Here is a 13402-nt window from a genome sequence, read left to right on the forward strand (position 1 = left end):
GGCGTGACCACCACACATGGCCCACAGGGTTATTATTAAGCCTACGATCAACACTCCAAAAACTCAAGATATTTTTCATGGATGTGTTGATCATTTTTCTCTGCACTAAGCTCTTTTTTTCTGGGAGACATGTAGCTTAAAATTGAACCTTCCTGCCAAAAGGCAAATGACATCTCCTCTTGTTAAATTATGCAAAAACATAAAAACTGAAGTGATTCTTTAAGAGGTACCAAGTAGAGTGAACTTGAACTTGAAATAATTCATGTTAAGAAGTTTGGCCATGTGTGTGCTAGGAGGGACCTCTGTGGACAATCCATGCCCCAATATCGTCTCTTCCTGTCCATGGATATAAGCGTGATCTGCTCACACAGGGAAGGCAGGATACAACCACATGTCACCTGTTATCTGCTGAGCCCTCTGCACACGCCTCCCCAACTCCTCAGCTAATCCTCACAACCTATGATCAATGTGACATCATCCTCAATTTACAGAAGAGAAAATGCAGGTGCAAAGAGGGTGCCCTTTATTTAGATCAGGGTTTCTCAACCTTGGCACTATTGACCTTCAGGGAGGATCGTTCTTATTAGGGAAATGTCTTATGCGCTGTGAGGTTTTTACCAGGCTTTCTGGTCTCTACCCACTAATGCCAGGAGCAGTTACTCCCCTTAGTGGTGACAACAAAAAATATCTCCCTGGGTAAAAATCCTCCGCTGAGAATCACCTTTGTCACCCTAGCTTATATCAATGTAACTAGGGCAAGGGAGCTGGCATTTGACTCAGGTCCAAAGCCCTGAATCATTCAAATGAGTGCGTCTGATTTCCTGAGCACTGGCTCAGTGTCACCAATTAACCTCAGAGTCATTTCCTAAGGTGCTACGTCACAGAAATGCAAAATGGAACTTAAAAGGGTATAGATTCTCCTCCTCAGCCTCTGGGTCTTTTTTGTTTTTGTTTTTGTTTTTTTAATTGGGGTGGGAACATGTGTCTCTCTTCTTAATAATTAAAATCTCAGGCTGGGTTCGACAGCTCACACCTGTAACCCTGGCACTTTGGGAGGCCAAGGCTGGTGGATCACTTGAGTCCAGGAGTTTGAGACCAGCCTGGGCAACATAGTGAAACCCTGTCTCTACAAAAAATTCAAAAACTAGCCAGGCGCGGTGGTGCACACCTGTAATCCCAGCTGCTCAGAAGACTGAGGCATAAGAATTGCTTGAACCCCAGAGGCAGAGGTTGTAGTGAGTGGAAATCACATCATTGCACTCCAGCCTCAGTGGCAGAGTGAGACCCTGTCTCAAGAAAAAAAAAAAAAATCTCATAGCTTGGGAAGGTTTACATGTGTGAGCATAGATGTAGAATGGATAAGTTGGTGCACTGAGTTGAGAGAGAATAGGATTTGGAGTCAGACAGACCTAACCCTGTAGCTCATTTGCTATGAGACACAGGGCAAACTAATTAACTTCTCAGAGCCTCAGTCTCCACATCTGTCGAATGGGCACTTGTCTGATTCTCAGGTCTGTTGTGAGAAATAAATGAGCCAATGGGATGGCACGGTCTTCCTCTCCCTCCTACTTGGTAAACCCCTTCTGACTGCAGCATGAGCTGCTCCTTCAGTGCCTGTAACAAGTTGAGGATATTCGCTTGTGTGCTGAGAGATCGCATTAGTCTTACCTTCTCACCACGCTCCCCATCTTTCCCAGGGGGGCCTCTGAGGCCAGGAGCACCCTGTGGAAAGGAAGGTTATAGATGTGGTGAATTTAAAGATGACTGGTCACTCTTGGTGGCTCGTGACCCCCAGGGAAGAATCATCAGGTCCCCCTGAAGTTAATGACTATAGCTCCCACCCAATCCCATCCCTTATTTAAATTCCCCAAAGCTCCATCTCCTCCCTGCCCGTGATTGCTGCTCTCCCAGGGGGCCTGGCCTTATAACCGTACACATAAGAGCTCTTAACAGCAGGCATGGTCTGGTGGAAGCTTTGCCACCTGCTCTGGGCTGTGAACTCTCAGAAGGCACAGCCTGGCACAGTGAACACTCTGGGAGGATGAGGATGGCCTTAAGAACCCAGCCTTAGCATTGTGGCATCTGCTCCAACAGTGTCTTTGGAGTCCCCCAAAGGTTGACTTTGAGACATGGTTTAAGTGCAAGTGTCCCATGGATGCAACAGTAGGGAAACAGAAGTAGAAAGTGAGAACACCCATGCCTGTAATCCCAGCACTCTGGGAGGCCAAGGCGGATGGATCACTTGAGGTCAGGATTTCCAGACCAGGATTTCACCAACATAGTGAAACCCCATCTCCACTAAAATACAAAAATTAGCTGGGCATGCTGGCATGCCCCTGTAATCCCAGCTACTTGGGAGGCTGAAGCAGGAGAATCACTCGAGCCTGGGAGGCGGAGGTTGTAGTGAGCCGAGATCATGCCACTGCACCCCAGCCTGGGCGACAAAGCAAAACTCCACCTCAAAAAAATAAATAAATAAAAATAAAAATAAATACAGCAAGGGAGAACAGGCAGCAAGAAATACACTTGCTGGCCACTGGAGCTGTCCTGCTGTGACTCTGGGATCCTGCACAGGATATACCCTCAGAGTGACGACAGCTGAGGACAAGCGATCCGAGCTATTCTGCTGGTGCTGCTGCTGGCCACACATCACATGGCCTGATCACATGCACTCTAGAGGCCAGAGAAGATCCCCAGCCAGAAGAATGCAGGCTGGGCTGCCGGAAGCTTCTATGTAAAAGAGTGACATTCCTCCAGCAGGGTTGCTGTGTGGATTAAATAACAAACACGTGTAATATGCTTAGAAGGATGTCTGGCATGTATAAAGGCTCAGTCCTCTAAGCTACTATGCTTATTACCTATAAAGGTTTGATGAAGAAACAGGACTGACCTAAATCTATTGTGTGCGGGGGAAAATGTTGCCCTTGACTAGATGTCATGGAGTGTTTTGTTGAACAATGTTCAAGTCTAAATTGGTGTTTATGGTAAATCTTAAAGCTGGTCCTTTAGCGGACACCTTGGGCCTCGACACGGAAAAGGCAGAATCTCATCAGGCCAAAAAAGATGCAACCCTAAAGGTGAAGCAACCAAGCTATTGTCTCCGTTTTGCAGATAAACTAGCAGAGACCTCAAGGAGTAGCTTGCCAAGATCGTCAAGTCAACTAATAGAAGAGCTAGGATTCGAATCCAGGTCTCCCAACAGCCGTCAAGGGACCTTTGACTTCTTTAGGTTCATTTTGTTTCTTCTGAAACAAACTAGGGTGTTGATTCCAACAACAGTGAAATGTGAAGACTTTCTGCAGATGCCAACAGCTGCATTTACCCTCTAGATAGCTGGCGAGTTGCCTAGGGCTCAGGTGTGTGAACTCTCTGGGTGGTCTATGTTAGGACAGCCGTGTCTCCATCTGGACAACGGGAGTAAGGATGCCTACACCTCTGGCTTTTGGGGAGGATACATTAACTAGCTTGGTGGCTGGGCAGTGCATATGCACAGCCAGCGCTGGTATCCACGCCCTCTCCCCATTACTCACCACACTTCCTGGAGGGCCACTGGGACCGGGGGGACCGACATGTCCAGGAGCACCCTGTTCAGAGACAGAAGTTTGGAAAGGCCAAACGCATTGGTTATAAGTAGTTGCTCCAACTCTCTCTGCAAACCTGTCTCATACTCAATTCACCACGATGTGCTGGAACTGCTGCTGACCTGACAGCCCCTGCAGACGTGAATCTTCTCCCTAGAGGGCCGCGGTGTCCCAAGCACCAAGCCTCAGGTGAGTGGGCTTCTGGCACAGAGGTGAGAGGCAGGAGGGCAGGAGGACTCTGGAAGTTCCTTAGAGCTAAGGGACAGGGGTGTGGAGGAGCCTGGGGGTGGGCAGAGAGAAGGGCTGGGCCCTAACCACAAAAGAGGATCTCAGGTGAGGTTTGGCCTTATCCTAAGTGCCCGAGGTAAAGGAAACATTGAAAAAGAAACAGTTCAGATCTCAGTGGCATATGTGTGTGTGTGTGTGTGTGTGTGTGTGTGCGCGCATGTTCGTGGAGATGTGTGTGTGCGCATGCACGTGTGCATGTTTGTAGAGATGTGGGTATGTGTGCGCGTGTGCGTGTGCATGTTTGTGGAGGTGTGTGTGCTTGTGCGTGTGTGCATGTTTGTGGAGGTGTGTGTGTGCGTGTGGGTGTGTATGNTGTGTGTATGTGTGCGCATGGGTGTGTGCATGTTTGTGGAGGTGTGTGTGCATGTGCGTGTATGCATGTTTGTGGAGGGGTGTGTCTGTGCATGCGCATGTGCAAGTTCATGGAGGTTGTGTGTGTGTGCATGCATGTGTGCATGTTCGTGGAGGTGTATGTGTGTGCATGGGTGTGTGCATGTTTGTGGAGGTGTGTGTGTGCATGTGTGCATGTTTGTGGAGGTGTGTGTGCGTGTGCATGAGTGCATGTTTGTGGAGGTGTGTGTGCGTGTGCATGTGTGCATGTTTGTGGAGGTTTGTGTATGTGTGTGCGTGCATGTGTGCATGTTTGTGGAGGTGTATGTGTGCACGTGTGTGTGAGTTTGTGGAGGTGTATGTGTGCGCATGTGTGTGTGCATGTTTGTGGAGGTGTATGTGTGCACGTGTGTGTGTGTTTGTGGAGGTTTGTGTATGTGTGCACATGCGTGTGTGCATGTTTGTGGAGGTGTATGCGTGCACGTGTGTGTTTGTGGAGGTGTATGTGTGCGCATGTGTGTGTGCATGTTTGTGGGGGTGTGTGTGTTGGCTTCAACTGGAAAATCAGGTAAGAAGTGGGTTTGAACTAGAACTTGATGGCTGGGCAATGATCCATGAAAGGAGATGTGGGTGAGGACATCCAGGTGGATCAACATTATGGGCATGGGGAAGCAGGGAGTTCTCATGGCCCTGGAGGCTGCCCATGTTTCTTCCAGGCCTTGTTCCCCACTGTCCCTGGGTTTTGCACGTCTCCAGGGTCAGGACTCATGGAGAACACTCCCAGCATCCTCCTTGCCTACACTCCACTTCCATTCCCCTCCAGGCCAGGCTGGAACCAGGGCTGTCTTCACGAGCAGGGAGGAGCTGCCATCTGTTCCTGCTGTGGCATCCACACTTGTCACTACCTTGGCACACCCAGTTCCGATCCAGCCATATGCATGGTGGCCTGGTCATATCAGCACCCTCTAGCTGGTACAGAGCCACCCAGCGGCGGTGCTAGGAGCAGACTGGACGTGTGCTGCAGCTGCTCCTCTTGCCAGCACCGCTCCACAGAGACCCGGGGATGAGTCAGCCCATCCTGCCTCCCACCAGCTCCACAGTCCAGCCTGAGATCTCTGGCTCTTCACCATGAGACAGAACCCGAATCAGCTCCAGGAACAAGTGCCAGCCCCCACAGGGATCAAATACACCCTGGATCTGGCCCCAAGGATGGGGGAGCCAGGAGCAGCCGAAGAGTGTGCTTACGTGCTTATGCAAAGGTGTCCGTGTATTTTCCTGGCTGCATCTGTGTGTTTGGGGTTGTCTGTGTGTGTACATGTGCACACGTGTATTATAGGATGTGTATTCTCTGGTTTGTAGAGTATGTGTACGTGGTTGTGCATGTAAGCACACTTACCAGAGTAACAACCTCACCTGCGAGTGGTGGTGTGTGCGTGTCTCATCCACATGTGCGTAGAAAGAGATTTCTTTCATTCGCTGGGCATGTGGACAAAGCCAAGAAATGCTACGAAGGTGGTGGAGGCCAGAACCTCTCTCTGTGCTGACTCCAGCCAACCACTCGAGTGTGGGTGGACCTTTTGGGCCACGTCCCCCTAGCTAGCCCAGAGCTGTAAGCCACAGAGCAGACACTGGGTGGGGCCTCCCTCCGGGGGTCCCCCACAAGGCAGGCGGATCATAGGGACTCACAGGGTTTCCAGCTGCTCCAGGAGCCCCATGTGCACCTTCCTGTCCCTTAGCACCCTGCACAGGAAATAAAAGAGGGGCGGGGGTAAGAGACCCTCAGTGATGCTGTCTTCCCACACACCAGGGAGGTCTCGGGATACCGTGCTCATCAGAAGTATGATTCCAAACTGAAGGGGCCAGGAGCACTGTCTAAAAGGTGAAGAAAACCACTAATTCCTGGCCCTTGTTGGAGCTGGGTGTATCGCGATTTCATTCCTTCCTCACCGCCGACCCAGGGTATAGGGGTCAGCACCAACCCTTCGTAGAAATGTAGCTCAGAGGGGCTCACACAGCCACGCAGGGTCCCCAGTCACCCCAGCAGGGTCTCCCACCATAGCACAGAGTCTCCCAGAGAACCAAGATCCAGTGCAGAGGCTAACACCGAGCAAAATGACAAAATCAAAGCACTAACATGCACCAGGTGTCATCTAAACCAGCACTGCCACTCCATGGCTGGGATCCATTTCCTGTTCTGCAAATCCTCTGGGAACCAAGGTGCCCGCTGTATGCAGAGGCCCTTGCTCTCCAGATCCCACTGAGCAGGAGAAGGGAGAGCACGGCAGAAACCCGGAGCTCGCCTACACCAACCCTTCAGTGACAGAGTAGGCACATCCAGGGGTACAGAGGTGGGGCCTGGCCCCATGGCTGTGTCTGGAGCATTTAGTGAGGGCCACATAGCCTCTACAGCACCTTAGGGCAGCTCTCCCCAGCGTCTACTCCCAAAATGCCAGGGGAGAGAACTGGGGAGGGTGGCCTGGAGGGAGAGAGCGTGGCTGGGATCTCCAAGTCTCTGAGTCAGCAGGGGAAGGGATGATTTTCTTACCGGTGGTCCAGCAGGTCCCCGAGGCCCCAATTCTCCAGGACGGCCCTGCGGTCCCTGTAAGCACACAAGTTGCCATGAACCAGCTCATCCTCCTGGTTCTGAGCAGATGGGTGGGTGGGGCAGGGACATTGCAATGGGTATAATTTGAGATCCAAGGAGGGGAAGTGGCTAGTGTCCTGAGGAGGAGAAAGGGCTGCCTTCCATTCAGTGGGGCTCCTGCGTGTGGACTGCATGGTGCAGATGTAGAGCTGGGCAGCCTTTGGAGTCCAGATCTTCAGGTAACCAGCCCTGTGGGGGAAGGGGGACACAAGGACTCACCGGTTCCCCAGGCATGCCTGAATCGCCTTTCTCTCCTTTGGGCCCTTGTTCTCCCTGTTGGTGAGAAGCACAGAGTAGAGTGGACTTCAGGGAGAATTCCCCTCATCACAGAGCACATGCCCCCAGCTCTGGCCACACAGGCCACCTCCAGTCCTGTGTATCACCTGATAGGTTCCCACCCCCAAAGGCTGTTCCCTCTGCCTAGGGGTTCTTCCCTCCTACTCCCCAGGACTGATTCTGACTCATCTTTCAGGTCAGGAATCACTTCTTCAGGGAAGCTGAACACTAAAATGGGCCCAACCCTCCTGTTACAGTGGGCCAGTGTACCGTGCCTTTCTCCTCCTGCCCCCTGTTACGGCAGCAGTTTTACACTTAGTTGTGTGGTTTGATTCATGTCCCTCCAGCTTAGAGCCTGGCATGTGGAAGATCATCAGTGAATAATGATGGAAAGAGTTTTGAGACGAGGAAGGGTCTTTAAGGGCCTCTGGCCCAAACACTATTTTTCCTCCCTCTCCCTCCCTCCCTTCCTCTCTCTCTTTCTAGTAGAGATGGGGTCTCACTATATTGCCCAGACCTTTCTTGAAATCCTGGGCTCAAGCGATCCTCCCTGCATAGCCTCCTGTGTACCTGCCTCCTGGAACTACAGATCCTCACCGCCGTGCCCAGCTCCAACCCCTTTCTACATGGAGAAGCTGGGGAGGGGTGCTTAACTAAGGAGACCCAGACCTTTGGGGACAGACTGGGGGTTGAACCCTGGACTCTGGATGGCCAGAATGGTGCGTCTAACTTTTGCTGAAGAAAGGATGAGACACAGGCTAGACAGGCAGTGCCCTGGGTGGGCCCAGGATGGAATGATCCAAGATAGGGCAGGCTCACTTCCAGGGAACCACGTCCAGGGTGCCCAACACATCGCCCAGGAGGGCTGAAGGGACATGTGATCCTCAGCCTGCAATTCATATGGAACAAGGAGAAGATGAGCAGATGGGGGACTACAGTGAGGGCAGCCCTCCAGGAGCTCAAGGGCATATCTTTCCACAGCTTGTGGCCACTGTGCAGGACAGGAGTGGGGCCAGTGGACCAGGGTGGACACAGCCTCAGCTTTAGACCCGTACAGCCTGTCTTGGGAGCCCTGGCCCTCTAACTTATTGGCCGTATAAACTTGGGCAAAGTAGTTACCCATACTGACCCCTTATGACCTTTGCAGTTTCCATATCTGCAAAATAAACAGGTGGTCTCTTTTTCACATAGGGTGCAGGTCAATGGTACAGAGAAGGTGCAGCAGACACAAGACATCAAAGAGAAATGGCACGGGTTTGCAGAGTTCTCCAGGAAGGCAGATAACAACCAGAGCACGCATACCCAAAGGCAGTGTACGACCCTTCTCAAGGAGCAGAACCTGCTACTGTCCCAAATCCCCACAGCCTGTTTAGGGGGGCATCGGGCTCCCCTGCCACAGATAAGCCCAAAGAGAGCTGGAATGAGCATCTGCCTTGGGTGTAGAAGGGAGTCCTGCATGGATGGGGTGTTTGCAAGACACAGCTTCAGAGAGCAGGAGATGAAGGGAGGACCCTGGATGCATCTGGAAGAAAGAGTCTAATGTCTACATTAGAGAATCTGAGGTTGGCTAGTTCTAACCTTTACTTGGTGGAGAAATCAGCATAAAAGACACTATCTACTAAGGGTTTCATGTCACTTTCTCTCTCTATGCCTACACAAATATTGAAGGCCTTGCAGCCATGGTTCCTACCTGCCCTCCCTTCCCAAGCCTCTCTCTGATACAGCAGTTGGACACCACGTGGTCTGCAGCTGGCTTCCTCACTCAGCATCACCTATTGCATGGAACCGACATGGTCTACCTCATAGAGCTGTGACCTGGATTCAGTGAGATTGCTTTTGCAAAGTGTTTCACAGTGCCCAACACAGAGGAGGTTTCAACAGATGCCAGCTCATTCCTCCGCCTAGAATCTCCATTGCCATTGAGCTCAGAAGACATGTCTAGCCCCATTCACCACGGACAATAATACCATTATTTCTAGCATGTTTTCCTCCTAGAAAACTACCCATGGTGGGGATTTGCAAGTCCTTTTCTGGTCCTCCAGTCATTGGCAACACAACGCGTAAAGACAAAAGGGCTTATGGGATTGCTTCAGGAGACACACAGGGAAGACGTTTGCACATTCTGCCAGTGTTGGTGAATGGGACTGCAGTGGCAGGAAGACAAAGTGAGGAGCTATGGGGGGTCAGGCAGGCCAGAGAAGGAATGAAGATGCTCAAGACATTTCTGCCCCAGAGCCTAGGAGTCAGGAGGCAGTACCTTCCCCCTAGGAGCCCTCTGGAACAGTTCTATCAGTAGCTATTGAATGCATACGTTTGGCTGGCTTCTGTCTCCTCCCCACTGCCCCCTGGTGACCTCAGCCAAGTTAAACAGCATCTCTGGGACTCATGATCATCTCTGCAGGCTCTGGTCATTGCCTGGGCATCCTGGAAGCCTCCTTAGCAGGGTGAGGGGTAGAATCAGGCCGGTTGGACAGAGCCTTCCTAAGACAGCGGCTTTGGAACAACTGATGAGCCTCCAGTTACAAAACCTTGTTTGAGTTCTCCACTGCAACTTCCCCAAGCACGAGGCTGCCTGTCCCTCCATCCTCCAGCAAAGGTTCTGACATCTGCAGACCCCAGAGATATGCCTGCTCTGTCCTTTGCAAACCACCAGCACCCTCTCACCTCATCAGGTGCAGCCACCAGCTATCCCCAGGAGCCTCCTCAGTCCCAGAGAGGGCAACAAAATGAGTCGGGCTTCTCCCTCTACTTCCTCTTCTCCTTTCCATTCTCTTCCTTCATTATGCGGCAGACCTTAACACCCCTCTAAATTGCTCTCTCCCCAGCCTCTTCCTGCACTGCAGGGACTCAAAGGCATGTGCCTGAGGAGAGCAGGGAGAAGTCAAACAGAATAACACTTTCCAAACCCATCAATACAAGCATGGGTTGCCATGGCGACGAAGACAGTCCCAGGGAGACTCAGGCAATTGTCCACAATGAAACTTTTTTTTTCATAGGCATAATTTCCTTGTTTGCATCTGAGAGTGACTTCCTGGCTCCCAGGCTCCCGTAGCAATGCAGAGCCTGCAGGAAGGATGTCAGTGCTGGGACTCAAAGGGGAGGGTGGCACACGCCCCTCATGTGCCTTCCCAGTGGAATGCTCTGGAAATTGTGTTTTTACAGAGCAATTCCTTTAAGGAGAGGTTGGACATGTAGGCTTGTCTCAACCCTGAGCGGCTCAGGGTGGACCTGAGGGAGGGAGGCCCACAGATGTCAGGGGCATGGTGAGGTAATACATGGAGGTGGTCCAGGAAAAGGCAGGCAACCAGTGGAAGGGACAGGCAGTGTGATGGGAAGCCCCTTGCACAGGACAGCCAGCCCGAGCTGAAGCAAAGGCAGTACAGACGCTCCATCCAGTGCGCTATGACTGACACACTAGCCCCTCATTCCTATCTCGCAGGTTGGGCCTTCTTGGCAAGCTCCCTAGCACCCCTGAGCTGCAGGACCAGCACCTGTAAGATGGACACAGGTGCCACTCCCTCAAGGCTGTTAGGAGCCTTGGCTGTAGCAGTGCCAGGAAAATGCCCGGAGCTGAGCTGCTGCATGGGGTGCTCTGCCCTTCCAAGCCCCTGTCTGCGAGAGCAGGTGAGAAACCAGGGTGGTAGGCAGGGAAGGGAGCTCCTCAGGCAGTGAGTGCTGCCCTGCAGGTGAGAGAGGGGCTGTGTCCCTTATGCAGTGAGTGCCTGTCTCTGCCAGAGCGGAGCAGAGTTCTAAGTGTTTTACATAAAGTGCAAATATCCTGTTATTTGCATTTAATCCTGAAAGCGTATTTTTATTGTCCCAATTTTATAATTGAGAAAACTAGGTCTCAGCGAAGAAACAGATGGACCATTTTCAAGGACAGGTGGGCAGTGAGGCAGCGCCCTCTAATGGTTGACAGCTCAGTGACAAGAGGGCTCCTTTCACATCAGGGCCTTCTCTCCCTTCAGGAAAGGCTCACAGCCAGAGCCCTGTGCACCTGCTCTTTCCCGCAGAGTCTCTCACCCACTTCTCCCCGAGTCTGTGCTGCCCCAGGATGCCCCCACCTCCCCGTGATGCTTCTCAAACACAAAATCCTTCCTTCTCCTGCAGTGATTTCAGCACCCGACTCAGACTCTCTACCTGCTTCCTTCTTTTGCATCACACACAGGATTCTTTTAAGCTTTTAAAATGGAATCGACTTAATATTGAATACACGAAGATAGCAACAGCTGAAATGGACATCTACCCCAGCCTCTCAGCTGTCCCGCAGGTCAAGCCCTAATAGCAGAACTGCATCAAAGGCAGCAAAAGAAACAATGTCATGTTTTCTGGCTGCAGTGTTGCCAACAGCATAAAGAGATCCTGAAAACACCTATTTTCTGAAGAGTCATTCATGAACAGAGAGGAAAAAGGTTTCTAGAGGTCACAGTGATGATAAGCTTCATGTCCTGCCACATGTTTTTGTGTGTGGAAGTAGCCAGCATCGCCCTCCGTCCATCTGGCACACCCCTGGTTACGTCTCAGGCTCCAGTCCCCTGAACAGCCTGAGAATGGGGTCCTCTCTTGACACCCTTATCTCTGGTCTCCTTCACTGCCATTATCCACGGGGAACGTCTTTGCCTCTCTCTGACTCTCATCTTCTGGCCTCTCAAATAATTCTGTTCTCCTCAAAACCACCAGCCTCGGCCGGGCGCGGTGGCTCAAGCCTGTAATCCCAGCACTTTGGGAGGCCGAGACGGGCGGATCACGAGGTCAGGAGATCAAGACCATCCTGGCTAACACGGTGAAACCCCCTCTCTACTAAAAAAATACAAAAAAAAAACTAGCCGGGCGAGGTGGCGGGCGCCTGTAGTCCCAGCTACTCGGGAGGCTGAGGCAGGAGAATGAGGTAAACCCAGGAGGCGGAGCTTGCAGTGAGCGGAGATCCGGCCACTGCACTCCAGCCTGGGCGACACAGGGAGACTCCATCTCAAAAAAAAAAAAAAAAAACCACCAGCCTCTCTTTGTGTTACTGAAGAATTAACTTTTCCCAGAGAGGCCCGGCCTTTGCTCTTGGCTATGAGAGGTGACTTCTAGGCCCCTGGAATGTCCTGCCTGACCCTGGAGCCAGTTCCCTGCAAGGCCCTTTCTCCACCTGTTTTCAGGGCAAGCCCAGCAGCCCCGATGCCTGATAGTGACAAGCGCAATGGGGCTGAGTCCCCACCCCACCCGGTCTAGGCTCCCAGGCCACACTGGACATCGCCTGCCAGGCCGAGGCATGCTGGGTACCCTGAGACACCACTGCTACTTACAGGCATCCGTGGATATGGTGTGAACAGGGATGTCTGAAAAGGAAACCACAGAGATTAGAAAGATGGGCATCAAGGAACCCAGTGTTTCATTTCTAAAACCTGCCTTGGTGAGATTTACAAGTGAAAGAATACAGCCCCAAAGCTTCCTGGAACGCTTATTAGTTTTGAAAATTAGATTCACATCGTCCTTTAAAATCCCTGGCTATTTATTTATGAAGGCAGAAATGCACAGTGGTTAGATTCAGGAGCCCTGGAGGCACAAGACCTGAGCTCCAAACCCTATGTGACCTTGGACATGTCTCCTCAGCTTCCACATCCTCATCAGTAAAATGGGAAAGAAACATTCTTCCCTGCAGGTGTCCATAAGAGCCCTGCCTGGGACACTGGATTCATGTCACAATGTCTTATTTTCACTACTGCCATCTGCTGGGCATCAGGCAGGGATGCAGGTGCATAGTAGACCAGGTTGGGGAGAGAAGGGGGGGTGGGGAAATCCCACTTGACAGAGCCCAGACTACAAAGACTCTGGCATACTGACCCCTGCAGGCTCCTTCAGTCTGGCCACCCGCACCTAGGCTGTGTTTAAGGCTTCTTAGGTGTCACACTTTCTCCAGCTTCAAAGCTTTTGCAAATACTGTTCCCCTCACCTGGAACATACTGTCCTCTCCGTATCTATGACTAACAAAGGTCATATGGAGACCCACAGCTGTCTTTTAAATGTTGTGTCTTCACGGATCCCTCTTCCCTCTCCACCATGCAAATATAACTTGGGTCCTCATGTGATTCTTGTTGATGCATCTTGTTCTTTTCCTGGATCACATTTACTATCATTTGCAATGTAGGTGTATCTTTGCCACTGTAGGATTAGTTTATCTTCTTCACTAGGCTACAAGCTCTGACAGATCTGATCCATGCAGATGCCTGGGTCCCAGCAGGGGCCCAAAAGAAGCCGTAAATGCACAAAAAACATCATAGATAATGTTCCTAAATCA

The 13402-nt window shown here is 51.5% G+C and overlaps 1 protein-coding gene across 1 annotated transcript in view; it reads right to left on the reverse strand.

Moving 5' to 3' along the window:
• The window catches only part of COL22A1 (collagen type XXII alpha 1 chain), a 297548-nt gene that overhangs the window by 98388 nt on the left and 185758 nt on the right, over positions 1-13402 (reverse strand). The window contains exons 31-36 of the mRNA XM_025394525.1: positions 12411-12443; positions 7063-7116; positions 6745-6798; positions 5886-5939; positions 3531-3584; positions 1669-1722 (exon numbers count right to left, since the gene is read on the reverse strand). Coding sequence (XP_025250310.1) covers positions 1669-1722; positions 3531-3584; positions 5886-5939; positions 6745-6798; positions 7063-7116; positions 12411-12443 — 303 coding nt within the window. The remainder of the gene's footprint in view (positions 1-1668; positions 1723-3530; positions 3585-5885; positions 5940-6744; positions 6799-7062; positions 7117-12410; positions 12444-13402) is intronic.

Source organism: Theropithecus gelada, chromosome 8, assembly GCF_003255815.1.
Source record: "Theropithecus gelada isolate Dixy chromosome 8, Tgel_1.0, whole genome shotgun sequence".
Classification (NCBI taxonomy): domain Eukaryota; kingdom Metazoa; phylum Chordata; class Mammalia; order Primates; family Cercopithecidae; genus Theropithecus; species Theropithecus gelada.